General features: G+C 75.4%; 2 protein-coding genes and 1 long non-coding RNA gene across 3 annotated transcripts; 2 read left to right on the top strand and 1 right to left on the bottom strand.

Moving 5' to 3' along the window:
* Positions 1-35: 35 nt before the first annotated feature.
* Positions 36-3,115, top strand: LOC142825847 (eukaryotic translation initiation factor 3 subunit C-like; the record flags this gene model as incomplete). The annotated part of the gene is given in 7 exon segments (XM_075917936.1): positions 36-573; positions 1,049-1,077; positions 1,079-1,209; positions 1,306-1,371; positions 1,452-1,539; positions 1,969-2,131; positions 2,993-3,115. Coding segments are annotated over 7 exon segments (1,101 nt in total), but the record flags the coding sequence as incomplete, so codon positions are not given.
* A 204-nt stretch (positions 3,116-3,319) lies between these two features.
* On the top strand, positions 3,320-15,643 carry PRODH2 (proline dehydrogenase 2). The gene is given in 12 exon segments (XM_075917949.1): positions 3,320-3,553; positions 3,666-3,762; positions 3,765-3,824; positions 3,827-3,854; positions 5,434-5,554; positions 7,047-7,130; positions 7,541-7,621; positions 11,389-11,535; positions 11,608-11,774; positions 13,261-13,371; positions 13,498-13,586; positions 14,902-15,643. Coding segments are annotated over 12 exon segments (1,350 nt in total). The 5' UTR covers positions 3,320-3,358; the 3' UTR covers positions 15,072-15,643.
* Positions 15,644-16,931, bottom strand: LOC142825852 (uncharacterized). The gene is made up of 3 exons (XR_012900191.1): positions 16,921-16,931; positions 16,113-16,133; positions 15,644-15,886 (listed from the first exon to the last, which is right to left on the bottom strand). It is a non-coding gene; the product is annotated as an uncharacterized LOC142825852 (long non-coding RNA).
* Positions 16,932-18,323: the final 1,392 nt, after the last annotated feature.

The following is an 18,323-nucleotide window of genomic DNA, read 5'->3' as shown; positions in this document are numbered from 1 at the left end:
CTGTGCGTGCCGGTGGGGGGCCGTAGAGGTGGGCTGCGCGTGCTGGCGGGGGGCCGGGGGGGGGGGGGCTCTGTGTGCTGGCGGGGGGCTGTGGGGCCGGGCGTAGGCTGTGCGTGCCGGTGGGGGGCCGTAGAGGGGGGCTGCGCGTGCCGGCGGGGGGCAGGGCGCTGGCCACGGGGCTCACGGCGGGGCTCCCGCTCTCCCCACAGATCCTCTACAACCGCACCATGGTGCAGCTGGGGATCTGCGCCTTCCGGCAGGGCATGATCAAGGACGCGCACAACGCGCTGCTGGACATCCAGTCCTCCGGCCGCGCCAAGGAGCTGCTGGGCCAGGGGCTGCTGCTGCGCAGCCTCCAGGAGCGCAACCAGGAGCAGGAGAAGATCGAGAAGCGGCGCCAGGTGCCCTTCCACATGCACATCAACCTGGAGCTGCTGGAGTGCGTCTACCTGGTGTCGGCCATGCTGCTCGAGATCCCCTACATGGCCGCCCACGAGTTCGACGCCCGGCGCCGCATGATCAGCAAGCAGTTCCACCACCAGCTGCGCGTGGGCGAGCGCCAGCCCCTGCTGGGTGAGCCCCCCCCCGGCCCCGCCTGCCCCCCGGCCCCGCCTGCCCCCCGGCCCCGCCTGCCCCCGCCTGCCCCCGCCGCCGCCGCCGCATGATCAGCAAGCAGTTCCACCACCAGCTGCGCGTGGGCGAGCGCCAGCCCCTTGCTGGGTGAGCCCCCCCCCGGCCCCGCCTGCCCCCCGGCCCCGCCTGCCCCCGCCGCCGCATGATCAGCAAGCAGTTCCACCACCAGCTGCGTGAGCCCCCCGCCCTCCCGCGCACGAGCAGCCGTTCCACCCCCGCTGCGCACGGGTGAGCCCTGGCCCCCACTGGCCCCAGCCCTTCTTGGGTGAATGCTCCTGGCTGGTCACATGACACCCTCGCCCCGCCCCCCCCCATGGGCGCCCCCCTCCCTCTGCTCCAGAGCAGCCCCTGAGGGGAGGGGCCCGCGCTGGGACGTGCCACAGGCCCCACAGCGCCTGCTCTCTGCCGCTGCCAGGCCCCCCCGAGTCGATGCGGGAGCACGTTGGTGGCGGCGTCCAAGGCCATGAAGATGGGCGACTGGCGGACCTGCCACCGCTTCATCATCAACGAGAAGATGAACGGGAAGGTCTGGGACTTGTTCCCCGAGGCCGACAAAGTCCGCACCATGCTGGTCAGGTGCGTGGGGGGGCAAGGGAGCACCCCCCCGGAGCAGACCCCAGCTCCGCAGGGGCGGGGCCTGCTGTGACCACGCCTCTTTGCTGCCCCCTGCAGGAAAATCCAGGAAGAGTCGCTGCGCACCTACCTCTTCACCTACAGCAGCGTCTATGACTCCATCAGGTCAGGGTGGGGCCGGGCCGGGGGCGGGGCCTGGGGGAGGGGGTGGGGCCTGTCTCTAACCAGCCTGTGTCCTCCGGCAGCATGGAGACCCTGTCGGACATGTTCCAGCTGGACCTGCCCACCGTCCACAGCATCATCAGCAAGATGATCATCAATGAGGAGTTGATGGTGAGGTGGGGGCGGGGCTGGCTGGGCAGGATGCGGGTTGGGGGGCGGGGAGTTGGGGGGGGGCGGGGCGGGTTGGGGGGCAGGGTGTTGGAGGGGCGGGGGCGGGGCTGGCTGGGCGGGTAGGGGGTGGGGAGTTGGAGGGGTGGGGGCGGGGCTGGCTGGGTGGGGAGTTGGGGGGGCACGGTGCAGGTCGGGGGCATGTGGGAGCGGAGAGGGGGCCTGGCAGCGGGGGGCCTGACTTGCTGGGCCACGTGGGAGCGGGGAGGTGGCCGCGGAGCGGGGAGGGAGGCGGCCGGCGGCCGGGGGGAGGCGGCGGGGGGAAGCGTCCGCGGGGGGCGGCGGGGGGGCGGCCGGGGGGAAGCGTCCGCGGGGGGCGGCGGGGGGGCGGCCGGGGGGGGGCGGCGGCGTCCCTGACCCCCGGCCGCGCAGGCGTCCCTGGACCAGCCCACGCAGACCGTGGTCATGCACCGCACGGAGCCGACCGCCCTGCAGAACTTGGCCCTGCAGCTGGCCGAGAAACTGGGCAACCTGGTGGAGAACAACGAGCGCGTCTTCGACCACAAGCAGGGCACCTACGGCGGCTACTTCCGAGGTGCGGCCCCGCCCCTTATCCTGGGGGGTTACCGTGCCCCCCCGCCCCCCCCGCCCCTTATCCTGGGGGGTTACCGTGCCCCCCGCCCCCTCCGCCCCTTATCCTGGGGGGTTACCGTGCCCCCCGCCCCCCCGCCCCTTATCCTGGGGGGTTACCGTGCCCCCCCGCCCCCCCCGCCCCTTATCCTGGGGGGTTACCGTGCCCCCCCGCCCCTTATCCTGGGGGGTTACCGTGCCCCCCGCCCCCTCCGCCCCTTATCCTGGGGGGTTACCGTGCCCCCCGCCCCCCCCGCCCCTTATCCTGGGGGGTTACCGTGCCCCCCCGCCCCCCCCGCCCCTTATCCTGGGGGGTTACCGTGCCCCCCCGCCCCCTCCGCCCCTTATCCTGGGGGGTTACCGTGCCCCCCGCCCCCCCGCCCCTTATCCTGGGGGGTTACCGTGCCCCCCCGCCCCCTCCGCCCCTTATCCTGGGGGGTTACCGTGCCCCCCGCTCCCCCGCCCCTTATCCTGGGGGGTTACCGTGCCCCCCCGCCCCCTCCGCCCCTTATCCTGGGGGGTTACCGTGCCCCCCCGCCCCCCCGCCCCTTATCCTGGGGGGTTACCGTGCCCCCCGCCCCCCCGCCCCTTATCCTGGGGGGTTACCGTGCCCCCCCGCCCCCCCGCTCCTTATCCTGGGGGGTTACCGTGCCCCCCCGCCCCCCGCTCCTTATCCTGGGGGGTTACCGTGCCCCCGCCCCCCCCGCCCCTTATCCTGGGGGGTTACCGTGCCCCCCTGCCCCCCCGCCCCCCCGCTCCTTATCCTGGGGGGTTACCGTGCCCCCCGGCCCCAGCCCCTCATCGCTGTGTCTGGTCCCGTCCACAGACCAGAAGGACGGCTACCGCAAGAACGAGGGCGGCTACATGCGCCGGGGGGGCTACAGGCAGCAGGAGCGACAGGCCAACTACTGAGCCGGACGCCGCGTCCCTAATAAAGTGCTCGCTGCAACGACCCGCCTCTGTCATTGGGGGCCGGGGGGGGCGCTGCCACCTGAGGGCCCTTATCTCCCCGAAGGCCCGGGCCCCGGGCCCCGTCCCCAGCAGCCCGTGCGGGAGCCTGGCAGTCCCTGGGCAGAGCCGTGGGGGGCTGGGCAGCCGGGGGTTAATGAGTGACTGCCCTGGGCTCGCTGCCCCACGGCGGGGGAGGGGTGGAGCTGCCTGACCTTCGCACACCAGCCAGACGACGGGCGCGATGCTGCGGCACGGGGGGCGCTGGCTGCAGCGGGCGGCGGGGGCGCCCTCAGGCACCCCCCAGCGAGCCCCCCACGACGCCCGGCTCAGCTTCGACGGCGCCGTCTTCCGGCTCAAGAGCCGCTGGGAGCTGGCGCGGGCGCTGCTCGTGCTGAGACTCTGCGCCCTGCCAGGGCTGGTGCGCCGGGCCCCAGCGGTGAGAGCCTGGGCGGGGCCCCCTGCTCCGGGCCCCCAACCCGCCGGTGTAGGCTGGGAGCCTGCAGCAGGCCCCTGCCGCCCCAGGGCGCTGACTCCTCCTCTCTCCCCAGCTCCTCGTGGCTTCCCGGCGCCTGCTGGGCCGGCGGCTCTGGGGGTCCCTGCTGCGCGCCTCCTTCTATGGGCAGTTCGTGGGGGGGCAGACGCCCCCGAGGTGGGGCTCACAGTGCAGCGGCTCCGCACCCTGGGCCTGCGCCCCCTCCTGGCCGTGCCATCGAGGAAGATGGGCAGGAGAAGGATGGGTACGGTGGGGGCTCTGCCTTGGGGGGCCAAGCAGGCCTGGCCAGGCCCAGGGGAGGGGCAGCGTGGGGGGCAGTGGAGAGGGTCCTGGAGGGTGGGTGCCAACCTGAAAGGGCTGTGGGTCTCAGCTCCCCTCACTCCGGGCCCTGTGATGGGGGGAAGAGGCTGGCTCGACTGGGGGGGAGGGTTACGGTTAAGCTCCCAGCACTCTCTGCGGAGGGGGGGGGGGGAGAGGCCACCTCGAGGGGGTCCGGCTGGGGTCCCAGCGCTCTCTGGGGTGGGGGGGCAGACGCCGGCTCGAGGGGGTCCGGCCCGGCTCCCAGCGCTCTCTGGGGGGGGGGGGCAGATGCCGGGTCGAGGGGGTCCGGCCCGGCTCCCAGCGCTCTCTGGGGGGGGGGGCAGACGCCGGCTCGAGGGGGTCCGGCCCGGCTCCCAGCGCTCTCGGGGGAGGGGGAGGCAGACGCCGGCTCGAGGGGGTCCGGCCCGGCTCCCAGCGCTCTCGGGGGAGGGGGAGGCAGACGCCGGCTCGAGGGGGTCCGGCCCGGCTCCCAGCGCTCTCGGGGGGGGGGGGCAGACGCCGGCTCGAGGGGGTCCGGCCCGGCTCCCAGCGCTCTCGGGGGGGGGGGGCAGACGCCGGCTCGAGGGGGTCCGGCCCGGCTCCCAGCACTCTCTGGGGGGGGCAGACGCCGGCTCGAGGGGGTCCGGCCTGGCTCCCAGCGCTCTCTGGGGGGGCAGACGCCGGCTCGAGGGGGTCCGGCCCGGCTCCCAGCGCTCTCTGGGGGGGGGCAGACGCCGGCTCGAGGGGGTCCGGCCCGGCTCCCAGCGCTCTCGGGGGGGGGGGGGCAGACGCCGGCTCGAGGGGGTCCGGCCCGGCTCCCAGTGCTCTCTGGGGGGGGCAGACGCCGGCTCGAGGGGGTCCGGCCCGGCTCCCAGCGCTCTCTGGGGGGGGCAGACGCCGGCTCGAGGGGGTCCGGCCTGGCTCCCAGCGCTCTCTGGGGGGGGCAGACGCCGGCTCGAGGGGGTCCGGCCTGGCTCCCAGCGCTCTCTGGGGGGGGCAGACGCCGGCTCGAGGGGGTCCGGCCCGGCTCCCAGCGCTCTCTGGGGGGGGCAGACGCCGGCTCGAGGGGGTCCGGCCCGGCTCCCAGCGCTCTCTGGGGGGGGCAGACGCCGGCTCGAGGGGGTCCGGCCCGGCTCCCAGCGCTCTCTGGGGGGGGCAGACGCCGGCTCGAGGGGGTCCGGCCTGGCTCCCAGCGCTCTCTGGGGGGGCAGACGCCGGCTCGAGGGGGTCCGGCCTGGCTCCCAGCGCTCTCTGGGGGGGGCAGACGCCGGCTCGAGGGGGTCCGGCCTGGCTCCCAGCGCTCTCTGGGGGGGGCAGACGCCGGCTCGAGGGGGTCCGGCCTGGCTCCCAGTGCTCTCTGGGGGGGCAGACGCCGGCTCGAGGGGGTCCGGCCTGGCTCCCAGCGCTCTCTGGGGGGGGCAGACGCCGGCTCGAGGGGGTCCGGCCTGGCTCCCAGCGCTCTCTGGGGGGGGCAGACGCCGGCTCGAGGGGGTCCGGCCTGGCTCCCAGCGCTCTCTCTGCAGGGAGGGCTGGTACGAGGGGAACCAGGAGGCCGTGCTGCGCTGCGTGGGGCTCTCGGCCCAGGGGGGACCCCAAGCCATGATGCAGCTGAAGGTGACAGCGCTGATGAGCGCCCAGCTGTGTGTGAGTACTTGGGGCTGCAGATGCCCCCTCTGTAGAGAACTTTGGGGGTGACTGACGCAGGCTGCCTTGGCCCTCGTGCAGGGAGCACCGGCCTATGGGGGGCAGTGGGGCCTGCACGCTGGGTCCCCTCATTTCTGCACATGCCTATCAACAGGGGAGAGCAGCTGAGACCTGTTCATGGGACCTGCTGAAAACGGGGAGGGGGAGGGGTGTGCAGGAGGCGGCGGCTGGACAGGAAATGAGGGTGGGGCTGACGGGGGTGGGGGTGCGGGGTTGGTGGGACAGGGTGGGGTGACGGGGTGGGGGTAAGGAGGCGGTGGCAGCAGTGGTGAGGGGGTGGGGCTGAGGAGGCGGTGGCAGGATGGGGTGAGGGCGAGGAGGTGGTGACTGGGCGGTGGGACGGGGTGGGGTGAAGAGGGGGGTGACAGCGGGATGGGGTGGGGGGGTTGGTGGGACAGGGTGGGGTGAAAAGGGGGGTGACGGCGGGACGGGGTGGGGGTGAGGAGGTGGTGATGAAGGGGTGGTGGGACAGGGTGGGGTGACGGGGTGGGGGTGAGGAGGCGGAGGCAGCAGTGGTGAGGGGGTGGGGCTGAGGAGGAGGCAGTGACTGGGCGGTGGGACGGGGTGGGGGCACGGGGTAGGAGGCAGTGGAGAGAGGGGTGGTGGGTGGTGTGGGGGTGAGGAGGCGGTGGTGAGGGGGGCGGCGGGGTGGGGGCGAGGGGTAGGAGGCAGCGGAGAGAGGGTCGGTGGGTGGTGGGGTGGGGGTGAGGAGGCAGAGGTGAGGGGGCGGCGGGGTGGGGCGAGGGGTAGGAGGCAGCGGAGAGAGGGTCGGTGGGTGGTGGGGTGGGGGTGAGGAGGCAGCGGTGAGGGGGGCGGCGGGGTGGGGGCGAGGGGTAGGAGGCAGCAGAGAGAGGGTCGGTGGGTGGTGGGGTGGGGGTGAGGAGGCAGAGGTGAGGGGGGCGGCGGGGTGCGGGCGAGGGGTAGGAGGCAGCGGAGAGAGGGTCGGTGGGTGGTGGGGTGGGGGTGAGGAGGCAGAGGTGAGGGGGGCGGCGGGGTGGGGGCGAGGGGTAGGAGGCAGCGGAGAGAGGGTCGGTGGGTGGTGGGGTGGGGGTGAGGAGGCAGAGGTGAGGGGGGCGGCGGGGGTGGGGGCGAGGGGTAGGAGGCAGCGGAGAGAGGGTGGTGGGGTGGGGGTGAGGAGGCAGAGGTGAGGGGGCGGCGGGGTGGGGGCGAGGGGTAGGAGGCAGCGGAGAGAGGGTCGGTGGGTGGTGGGGTGGGGGTGAGGAGGCAGAGGTGAGGGGGGCGGCGGGGTGGGGGCGAGGGGTAGGAGGCAGCGGAGAGAGGGTCGGTGGGTGGTGGGGTGGGGGTGAGGAGGCGGTGGTGAGGGGGCGGCAGGTGGGAGGCAGCAGAGAGAGGGTAGGCGGGTGGCGGTGAGGAGGGGCTGGCGGAGGTGGGGGGGTGCCCCACCTCACCCCCAGTGCTGTGTCTCTCCTAGAGGACTGTGTCCCTGCAACTGAGGGAGCCGGGGGGCGTGTCCGAGCTGAGTATGGAGAATGTCATGGCAGTGATGGGGGGAGAGGTCAGTCCTATCCCCCCACCTTCTCCATACAGGGGCCCTTGCCCCCCACATTTGCCCAGCACCACTCATAGGGTTGGCTCTCACCAGGCATTTAGCCAGGCCCCATGTGTGAGCCTAGGCCCCACCCAACACTCCATGCACGGCCCCGGCCCCGGCCCCTGTCCCCACCTCCTTTGGCCCTAGACCACGTCTCCCCTATGGCCAGCTCGGCTGGACAGCGTCTTCTGCTCCTGGGGGTGCATGGCCAGATGGCATGAGATCAGGCAGACACCTGTCCCCATCTACAGGCCCTGCCTCCACCCCCACACCTGGGCTCCCTGGCCTGCAGTGGGCGCAGATTTCATAGCAGGACCAAACCGACCCCACTTGTTGTGTCTCCACCCCAACGCTGTCCCCACATCTGTCCCCAGGAGGCGCGCTTCTCCTGCCTGCTCCCAGCCCAGAACCGGCACCTCCAGGCCTCGCTCCTGCGCCTCAATGCGGTCACTCAGGTCAGAGTGATGGGTTGCCACACGCTGGCCTTTGGGGGCATGGATGGGGCAGACAATGGAGAGCTCCCAGAGTTGGGGTCTTATAGGAGTCTCCCCACAGCGAGCAGAGGGACAGGGAGCAGGCAGAGATCTGACGATGTCCCCGGGGCGGGCGGGGAGCAGGCAGAGGTCTGACGGGGCGGGCGGGCAGCAGGCAGAGGTCTGACGATGTGGCCGGGGCAGGCGGGGTCTCCCCGGGGCGGGCAGGCAGCAGGCAGAGGTCTGATGATGCGGCCGGGGCGGGCGGGGTCTCCCTGGGGCGGGCAGGCAGCAGGCAGAGGTCTGATGATGCGGCCGGGGCGGGCAGGGTCTCCCCGGGGCGGGCAGGCAGCAGGCAGAGGTCTGACGATGTGGCCGGGGCAGGCGGGGTCTCCCGGGGTGGGCAGGCAGCAGGCAGAGGTCTGACGGGGCGGGCGGGGTCTCCCCGGGGCGGGCGGGCAGCAGGCAGAGGTCTGACGGGGCGGGCGGGGTCTCCCCGAGGCGGGCGGGCAGCAGGCAGAGGTCTGACGGGGTGGGCGGGGCGGGCAGGGTCTCCCCGGGGCGGGCGGGCAGCAGGCAGAGGTCTGACGGGGTGGGCGGGGTCTCCCCGGGGCGGGCAGGCAGCAGGCAGAGGTCTGACGACGTGGCCGGGGCGGGCGGGGTCTCCCCGGGGCGGGCGGGCAGCAGGCAGAGGTCTGACGACGTGGCCGGGGCGGGCGGGGTCTCCCCGGGGCGGGCGGGCAGCAGGCAGAGGTCTGACGGGGCGGGCGGGGTCTCCCCGGGGCGGGCGGGCAGCAGGCAGAGGTCTGACGACGTGGGCGGGGCGGGCGGGGTCTCCCCGGGGCGGGCGGGCAGCAGGCAGAGGTCTGACGACGTGGGCGGGGCGGGCGGGGTCTCCCCGAGGCGGGCGGGCAGCAGGCAGAGGTCTGACGACGTGGGCGGGGCGGGCGGGGTCTCCCCGGGGCGGGCGGGCAGCAGGCAGAGGTCTGGCGGGGTGGGCGGGGCGGGCGGGGTCTCCCCGGGGCGGGCGGGCAGCAGGCAGAGGTCTGGCGGGGTGGGCGGGGCGGGCGGGGTCTCCCCGGGGCGGGCGGGCAGCAGGCAGAGGTCTGACGACGTGGGCGGGGCGGGCGGGGTCTCCCCGGGGCGGGCGGGCAGCAGGCAGAGGTCTGACGGGGCGGGCGGGGTCTCCCCGGGGCGGGCGGGCAGCAGGCAGAGGTCTGACGACGTGGGCGGGGCGGGCGGGGTCTCCCCGGGGCGGGCGGGCAGCAGGCAGAGGTCTGACGACGTGGGCGGGGCGGGGTCTCCCCGGGGCGGGTGGGCAGCAGGCAGAGGTCTGACGGGGCGGGCGGGGTCTCCCCGGGGCGGGCGGGCAGCAGGCAGAGGTCTGACGACGTGGGCGGGGCGGGCGGGGTCTCCCCGGGGCGGGCGGGCAGCAGGCAGAGGTCTGACGACGTGGGCGGGGCGGGCGGGGTCTCCCCGGGGCGGGTGGGCAGCAGGCAGAGGTCTGACGGGGCGGGCGGGGTCTCCCCGGGGCGGGCGGGCAGCAGGCAGAGGTATGACGATGTGGCCGGGGCGGGCGGGGTCTCCCCGGGGCGGGCGGGCAGCAGGCAGAGGTCTGACGACGTGGCCGGGGCGGGCGGGGTCTCCCCGGGGCGGGCGGGCAGCAGGCAGAGGTCTGACGGGGCGGGCGGGGTCTCCCCGGGGCGGGCGGGCAGCAGGCAGAGGTCTGACGACGTGGCCGGGGCGGGCGGGGTCTCCCCGGGGCGGGCGGGCAGCAGGCAGAGGTCTGACGGGGCGGGCGGGGTCTCCCCGGGGCGGGCGGGCAGCAGGCAGAGGTCTGACGACGTGGCCGGGGCGGGCGGGGTCTCCCGGGGCGGGCGGGCAGCAGGCAGAGGTCTGACGACGTGGCCGGGGCGGGCGGGGTCTCCCCGGGGCGGGCGGGCAGCAGGCAGAGGTCTGACGGGGCGGGCGGGGTCTCCCCGGGGCGGGCGGGCAGCAGGCAGAGGTCTGGCGGGGTGGGCGGGGTCTCCCCGGGGCGGGCGGGCAGCAGGCAGAGGTCTGGCGGGGTGGGCGGGGTCTCCCCGGGGCGGGCGGGCAGCAGGCAGAGGTCTGACGACGTGGCCGGGGCGGGCGGGTCTCCCCGGGGCGGGCGGGCAGCAGGCAGGGGTCTGACGACGTGGCCGGGGCGGGCGGGGTCTCCCCGGGGCGGGCGGGCAGCAGGCAGAGGTCTGACGACGTGGCCGGGGGGGCGGGGGTCTCCCCGGGGCGGGCGGGCAGCAGGCAGAGGTCTGACGACGTGGCCGGGGCAGGCGGGTCTCCCCGGGGCGGGCGGGGCAGCAGGCAGAGGTCTGACGGGGCGGGCGGGGTCTCCCCGGGCGGGCGGGCAGCAGGCAGAGGTCTGACGGGGGGGCGGGGTCTCCCCGGGGCGGGCGGGCAGCAGGCAGAGTCTGACGGGGGGGGCGGGGTCTCCCCGGGGCGGGCGGGCAGCAGGCAGAGGTCTGACGACGTGGCCGGGGCGGGCGGGGTCTCCCCGGGGCGGGCGGGCAGCAGGCAGAGGTCTGACGACGTGGCCGGGGGGGCGGGGTCTCCCCGGGGCGGGCGGGCAGCAGGCAGAGGTCTGACGGGGCGGGCGGGGTCTCCCCGGGGCGGGCGGGCAGCAGGCAGAGGTCTGACGGGGGGGGGCGGGGTCTCCCCGGGGCGGGCGGGCAGCAGGCAGAGGTCTGACGACGTGACCGGGGGGGCGGGGTCTCCCCGGGGCGGGCGGGGCAGCAGGCAGAGGTCTGACGACGTGGCCGGGGCGGGCGGGGTCTCCCCGGGGCGGGCGGGCAGCAGGCAGAGGTCTGACGACGTGGCCGGGGCGGGCGGGGTCTCCCCGGGGCGGGCGGGCAGCAGGCAGAGGTCTGACGACGTGGCCGGGGCGGGCGGGGTCTCCCCGGGGCGGGCGGGCAGCAGGCAGAGGTCTGACGACGTGGCCGGGGCGGGCGGGGTCTCCCCGGGCGGGCGCGGCAGCAGGCAGAGGTCTGACGACGTGGCCGGGGCGGGCGGGATCTCCCCGGGGCGGGCGGGCAGCAGGCAGAGGTCTGACGACGTGGCCGGGGCGGGCGGGGTCTCCCCGGGGCGGGCGGGCAGCAGGCAGAGGTCTGACGACGTGGCCGGGGCGGGCGGGGGTCTCCCTGGGGCGGGCGGGCAGCAGGCAGAGGTCTGACGACGTGGCCGGGGCGGGCGGGGTCTCCCCAGGGCGGGCGGGCAGCAGGCAGAGGTCTGACGGGGCGGGCGGGGTCTCCCCGGGGCGGGCGGGCAGCAGGCAGAGGTCTGGCGGGGTGGCCGGGGCGGGCGGGGTCTCCCCGGGGCGGGCGGGCAGCAGGCAGAGGTCTGACGACGTGGCCGGGGCGGGCGGGGTCTCCCCGGGGCGGGCGGGCAGCAGGCAGAGGTCTGACGACGTGGCCGGGGCGGGCGGGGTCTCCCCGGGGCGGGCGGGCAGCAGGCAGAGGTCTGACGGGGCGGGCGGGGTCTCCCCGGGGCGGGCGGGCAGCAGGCAGAGGTCTGACGACGTGGCCGGGGCGGGGCGGGGTCTCCCCGGGGCGGGCGGGCAGCAGGCAGAGGTCTGACGACGTGGCCGGGGCGGGCGGGGTCTCCCCGGGGCGGGCGGGCAGCAGGCAGAGGTCTGACGGGGCGGGCGGGGTCTCCCCGGGGCGGGCGGGCAGCAGGCAGAGGTCTGACGACGTGGCCGGGGCGGGGTCTACCCGCAGCGGGCGGTGGAGGCGGGCGTGCGGGTGCTGGTGGACGCCGAGCACACTTTCGTGAACCCCGCGCTGACGCTCGTCACCCTGGCGCTGATGGGGCGCTGGAATCGTGGCCAGGCCTGGGTGTGGAACACCTACCAGTGCTACCTGCAGGTACCCGGCGCCCCGCCCCGTCCCCGGCTGCCCCCGTGGCCGGCCTGCCCTTGACCCCGCAATGCTCTCCAGGACTGCCTGGCGCAGCTGGGCACGGACGCAGCGCTGGCAGAGCGCCAGGGCTTCTGCTTTGGGGTGAAGCTGGTCCGTGGGGCCTACTTGGAGCAGGAGCGGCAGCTGGCACGAGAGGGGGGGTATCCTGATCCCCTGCACCCCACCTGGGAAGCCACCAACCGCAGGTGAGAGGGGGAGTGGCTGGACCACTGGGGCGCCCCCCCAGCCTCGGCAGCTTTGGCCCCCACAGGAAGTGGGGGCCTGGGTCCCGCAAACCCCCATGTTTGTCTGCGTGCTGGGGTGCAGAATGCCAGGGACCCATGCTGGAGTGGGGGGCAGTGACCCGGGGGAGGAGTGAGAGCGCCAGCTGCCCGGCACACAGGCCCCTGCTGGGTGAGGGGTGGGGAGGTGCTGGCTGCAAGAGGGACAGAGAGGGAGGAGGTGGGGGGGCCGGTTGTGCATCCTGGGGGACAGTGTGTGTGGGGGGGGCAGGAGGCCTGGGTCCCAGGTCCATTCTGGGGTTGGGTAAGAGGTGGCACGGGAGACCCCGGCCATGCCGGCACAGAGTGTGGAGAGGGCAGGAGGGGGGGCGGGAGACACAGGCCTGCACCAGTGCCGAGGGAGTGGGAGGCGGGAGGCCCAGGCCTGCGCCGGCACCAGGAGGGGGGGCAGGAGGCCGGTACCACGTGGGGAGAGGGAGACACAGGCCTGTGCTGGCGCCAGGAGGGGGGCAGGAGAAACAGGCCCGCGCTGGCGCCAGGAGGGGGGCGGGAGGCACAGGCCTGCGCTGGTGCCAGGAGGGGGGGCGGGAGACACAGGCCTGCGCTGGCGCCAGGAGGGGGGCGGGAGGCACAGGCCCGCGCTGGTGCCAGGAGGGGGGCGGGAGGCACAGGCCCGCGCTGGTGCCAGGAGGGGGGGCGGGAGACACAGGCCTGCGCTGGCGCCAGGAGGGGGGCGGGAGGCACAGGCCCGCGCTGGTGCCAGGAGGGGGGCGGGAGGCACAGGCCTGCGCTGGCGCCAGGAGGGGGGGCGGGAGACACAGGCCTGCGCCGGCGCCAGGAGGGGGGGCGGGAGGCACAGGCCTGCGCCGGCGCCAGGAGGGGGGCGGGAGGCACAGGCCCGCGCCGGCACCAGGAGGGGGGGCGGGAGACACAGGCCCGTGCTGGCGCCAGGAGGGGGGCGGGAGGCACAGGCCCGCGCTGGCGCCAGGAGGGGGGGCGGGAGGCACAGGCCCGCGCTGGCGCCAGGAGGGGGGCGGGAGGCACAGGCCCGCGCTGGCGCCAGGAGGGGGGCGGGAGGCACAGGCCCGCGCTGGCGCCAGGAGGGGGGCGGGAGGCACAGGCCCGCGCTGGCGCCAGGAGGGGGGCGGGAGGCACAGGCCCGCGCTGGCGCCAGGAGGGGGGCGGGAGGCACAGGCCCGCGCTGGCGCCAGGAGGGGGGCGGGAGGCACAGGCCCGCGCTGGCGCCAGGAGGGGGGCGGGAGGCACAGGCCCGCGCTGGCGCCAGGGAGGGGGGCGGGAGGCACAGGCCCGCGCTGGCGCCAGGAGGGGGGCGGGAGGCACAGGCCCGCGCTGGCGCCAGGAGGGGGGGCGGGAGGCACAGGCCCGCGCTGGCGCCAGGAGGGGGGCGGGAGGCACAGGCCCCAGGCCCACGCTGTGCTCTGTCTTGCAGCTACCAGCGCTGCCTGGATCTGCTGCTGGAGCTGGCGGCCCGAGGCGGGCAGCGGTGCCAGCTGATTGTGGCCAGCCACAATGAGGCCTCTGTGAGCCACGCTGTGGGCAGGTCAGTGACACGCCCAGCAGGCGCCGCTGCCCTGGGCGAATCCGGACGGGGGGGGAGCAGAGGGGCCGGCAGAGCCCCCAGCCCTGTTTGCTGCCCCCCGGGTGCCTGACCTACCTCCCCTTGCAGGATGGAGGAGCTGGGCATCGCCAAGGACGCAGGGGCTGTCTGCTTTGGGCAGCTCCTGGGCATGTGTGACCATGTCTCCCTAGCCTTGGGTACGTGGCCAGAACCCGTCGCTGCCCCCCCTTGCCACGGGCGGCTCCCCCCGGTCGCTGCCCCGCCCTGTGGCTGCCCCCCCCCCCGGTCGCCGCCCCCGCCCTCCCCGGTCGCCGCCCCGCCCTGTGGCTGCCCCCCCCCCGGTCGCCGCCCCGCCCTCCCCGGTCGCCGCCCCCCCCCTGTGGCTGCCCTCCCCGGTCGCCGCCCCCCCTGTGGCTGCCCTCCCCGGTCGCCGCCCCCCCCTGTGGCTGCCCTCCCCGGTCGCCGCCCCGCCCTGTGGCTGCCCTCCCCGGTCGCTGTCCCGCCCTCCCCGGTCGCTGTCCCGCCCTCCCCGGTCGCCGCCCCGCCCTGTGGCCGCCCTCCCGGTCCCTGCCTCCCCGGTCGCTGCCCCGCCCTGTGGCTGCCCCGCCCTCCCCGGTCGCCGCCCCGCCCTCCCCGGTCGCCGCCCCGCCCTGTGGCCGCCCTCCCGGTCCCTGCCTCCCCGGTCGCTGCCCCGCCCTCCCCGGTCGCCGCCCCGCCCTGTGGCTGCCCTCCCCGGTCGCCGCCCCGCCCTGTGGCTGCCCTCCCCGGTCGCCGCCCCCCCCTGTGGCTGCCCTCCCCGGTCGCCGCCCCCCCCTGTGGCTGCCCTCCCCGGTCGCCGCCCCCCCCTGTGGCCGCCCCGCCCTGTGGCTGCCCTCCCCGGTCGCTGTCCCGCCCTGTCGCTGCCCTCCCCGGTCGCCGCCCCCCCCTGTGGCTGCCCTCCCCGGTCGCCGCCCCCCCCTGTGGCCGCCCCGCCCTGTGGCTGCCCTCCCCGGTCGCTGTCCCGCCCTCCCCGGTCGCTGTCCCGCCCTCCCCGGTCGCTGCCCCGCCCCGGTCGCCGCCCCGCCCTGTGGCTGCCCTCCCCGGTCGCTGTCCCGCCCTCCCCGGTCACTGTCCCGCCCTCCCCGGTCGCTGCCCCGCCCCGGTCGCTGCCCCGCCCCGGTCGCCGCCCCGCCCTGTGGCCGCCCTCCCCGGTCGCCGCCCTCCCCTGTCGCTGCCCCGCCCTGTGGCCGCCCTCCCCTGTCGCTGCCCCGCCCTGTGGCTGCCCTTCCGGTCACTGCCCCGCTCTGTGGCCAGCCCCCCCCCGCTGTGGCCACCCTCCCCTGTCGCTGCCTCCCCGGTCGCTGCCCCCCTTTCTGGCTGCTGGCCCCCCTCCTGGTTGCCCCCCTTTGTGGCTACCCCCCCCCGTCGCTGCCCCCCTCTGCTGCCGGCATCCCCCGGTCCCTGCCCCCTTCTATCATTGTCTCCCTCGTGGCCAGACGTGGCTGCCCGCCCTGCTGACGTCTCTGCCCGCAGGCCAGGCCGGCTATGCCGTCTACAAGTCCATCCCGTACGGGGCGCTGGAGGAGGTGCTGCCCTACCTGGTGCGCCGGGCCCAGGAGAACCAGAGCGTCCTGCAGGGCATCCGCACGGAGCGCCGCCTGCTCCGCCAGGAGCTCTGGAGACGCCTGCTCGGCCGCCCCTGAGCCACCGGCCCCCGGGTCTCTGCCAGCCTGTCCTCTCCCGCCCCCCTGGTCTCTGCCACCCTGTCCTCTCCCACCCCCCCCGGTCTCTGCCAGCCTGTCCTCTCCCACCCCCCCCCGGTCTCTGCCAGCCTGTCCTCTCCAGCTCCCCCCCGGGTCTCTGCCACCCTGTCCTCTCCCTCCCCCCCCAGTCTCTGCCAGCCTGTCCTCTCCAGCTCCCCCCCGGGTCTCTGCCAGCCTGTCCTCTCCTGGCCCCCCGGGTTCGGTGAGGGGGGGTCTCTGCCACCCTGTCCTGTCCCGCCCCCCCCGGGATTCTGGGGTTTTTTGTGTCTGCCACCCTGTCCTCTTCCGCCCCCACGGGTTCTGTGAGGAGGGGGTCTTTGCCAGCCGGGCCTCTCCTGCCCCTCCCGCCCTGGGATTCTGGGGGGGGGGCGTGTCTGCATGCCTTAGTCTCTCCTCTCCTGCCTACTTCTGGGATTCTGGGTGTGGGGACGGGGTCTCCTGCTCATAGCCCTCCCCCTGCTCCCAGCCCCCGTCTCTCCCCCTGCATGCCCAATAAAACTAGCTGCATCTCACTAGGTCTCCCCCCAGGGCTATTTATTGACGGGCTGGGGCCGGTGGGGGGTGCTGAGCCAAGCTGCAGGCCGTTGCTGCACCCGGAGGCGAACCCCGGCCCCCGGCTCCCTGCCCAAGAGGAAGGACTCAGCGCCCTGCGGGAGGGGTGGTTGCTGGTGGTCACGGAGGGGAGTCCTTCACAGAGCTGGTGCCTGGGCTGGATCTGCCTCCCGCGGTGGGTGGGGCCCTTCGTGTCTCTGCCCCTGTGGGAGCAAGAGAGGGTCACAGCCCTGCCCTCCCCCCCCAAGAGGGGCAGCTGGGCTGTTCCCCAGGCCCTGCGCAGGGGGCTCGGGCGGGGGCAGGACAGGGACCGTTCCCCCCTCACCCCCAGAAAGCGCCAGCTCCCGCCCGGCCCTGGGGTACCCCGGGGCCGGGGGCGGAAGGGGACAAGGGTCGGTCTCAATACCCTCCCTCTGCCCAGTAGCTCACCTGCGTCCTCCTGTGCCTGGCCTGTGGGAGGGAAAGATGGAGCCTGGTGAGTGGCCAGGGCGGCCACCGGTCTGATCCGAGCGCCCCCGACTCCCCTGTCCCTTTGGGCGCTACCCCAGCTCTCACTGGCACGGCCGGGCTGGGCTCTATGCCGGCGGGGTGGGGGCGGGCTGGGCTCCATGCCAGCGGGGCGGGGCTCTGGCAGGGGCGGGGCTCTACCTGGGCGGCCAGGTGGTGGCGTGGTGGGGGCGGGGCTGAGCTCTATGCCGGCGGGGCGGGGGCGGGGCTCTACCTGGGCGGCCCAGGTGGTGGCGTGGTGGGGGCGGGGCCTGAGCTCTATGCCGGCGGGGCGGGGCGGGGCTCTACCTGGGCGGCCCAGGTGGTGGCGTGGTGGGGGCGGGGCTGAGCTCTATGCCGGCGGGGCGGGGCGGGGCTCTACCTGGGCGGCCCAGGTGGGGGCGTGGTGGGGGCGGGCTGGGCTGGGCTCTGCCTGAGCAGGGCGAGGGCGGGGGCAGGGCTGGGTTGGGTGGTGCAGCAGGCCTGAGCAGGCTCCCGGCCTGTCCTGGTCGTGCGCCCCTCCTGGAAGTGGCAGCCCATCCCTGCAGCCCGAGGGGGAGTCCAGGTGGCTCAGAGCAGGGCCCCTCCCCGCAGGCACCGCTGGCTGCGGTGTGGAGCCTGGAGCCAGTGGCTGCTGGACGGCAGTGATTTAAAATCTCCCGGCTTGGCTGCAGCTGCCCCCTGGAGCTAGTGGCACAAGCGGGGGGGCTGGCAGTTCTGCAGGGGAGGCCGGAGTGGGGCCAGTGCTTACCCAGAGCGCACACACTACGCTCAGCAGCAGTGCCAGTGCCATCGCCACGGCCACGCCCACGGCCACGCCGGGCCGGCTCTGCTGTTGGCGGTTTGTGGCTGCAGGGAGTGCTCTGTGGGGACAAACCCACGCCCCCGTGAGTGGCCGAGTCCAGCCAAGCAGAGGCTTCCTCGCCGGCTCCGGCCTCCCGCCGGCACAGGGCCCTCACCTTCCATGAGAAGCGTCCAGGTGCGGTTCTGCTGGTGGAGGGCGGTGTTGAGGGTGCAGGCGAAGCTGGTGGCCAGCGAGCAGGGCACCTCAGCCCTGAGGGAGGTGTTATACAGCCCCTGGCTGTCCGTGCCCACCAGCAGCTTGGCCCCGTAGTCCCTGCCAGAGCTGTCCGAATGGTGATGGTGGCGAGGGGGTAGCCGCCCTCCGCCAGGCACGTCAGCGTCACGGTCCGCAGGGCAGAGGAGCAAGGATGCGGCTGGAGCCAGGATAGCCGATAGCGACCTATGGGCAAAGTCCACACAGCGCACAGGGCCCCACTCGGGGTCATTGGGGGCAGGTGGCTGCAAACAGCTGCTCCGTGGCTCGCGGCAGCCAGCACCGTGAGCCGAGGGGCTGGGAACCACGAGGAAGGGATCGCCTACTGCCTACTGCCCAAAGGCACTCCCTCCCCTCCTGCGTGGGTGGGGTCGCCCTGCTCCCCCCCTCCTGCTGGGCCCAGGCACGGTGCAGCAAAGGGCGGCATGGGGGTGCTGCAGGAGAGGCCTGGGCCGGTGCAGCCTGGTGCCGAGGGGAGGGTTACACGAGCACGGCTGGGGGGCAGGAAGCGTTACGTCCCGTAACACGACAAGCAGGGGTCCCCCACTGGCAGCAGCTTTGAATGGGCACCAGGGAGCCTTTCTGCACGTAGCACATGGGCAGCCTGTACAACGTCCCCGTCCTCCCAGCCTGCCCACACCAGCCGCCAGGCCAGGGCCCTCCTGCTGAGCCAGGCCAGGCAGCTCTGCGTGTGCCAGCCTCTGACTGCCCGAAGCTGGCACCCCAGGGCGTGCGTGAGAATCGCCTCTTCTCTTCGTGTCGCTGAAGCACCTGGGATGTGGCACTGGCCACTCGGAGGCGGGCCAAGGGCGTGGCCCTGCACGCTGCCACTGAAGCCACGTGGTGCCCAGCTCCTGGCCTGGCTGGGAGGAAAGGGCCCGGATGCGAGCCAGAGGGGAGCCGTGTCCCTAGACAGGGCCTGCATCCCACTCACTGATGAGCCGCAGTTCCGTCTCAGCAACGCCCATGCCGTGCTCGCTCTTCACCCGGCAGCGGTACCTGCCCTCGTCAGACAGCGTCACGTTGTGCAGCTGCAGGGCTCCATCCCCGTGCCTGGGCTGCCCAGCTGGGACCGTGGCCCGGCCCTGATAGGCCGG

The sequence above is a fragment of the Pelodiscus sinensis genome, unplaced genomic scaffold, assembly GCF_049634645.1.
Source record: "Pelodiscus sinensis isolate JC-2024 unplaced genomic scaffold, ASM4963464v1 ctg135, whole genome shotgun sequence".
Classification (NCBI taxonomy): domain Eukaryota; kingdom Metazoa; phylum Chordata; order Testudines; family Trionychidae; genus Pelodiscus; species Pelodiscus sinensis.
The sequence above is the reverse complement of the archived record's forward strand: the minus strand, read 5'-3'. Positions and strand labels throughout refer to the sequence as shown.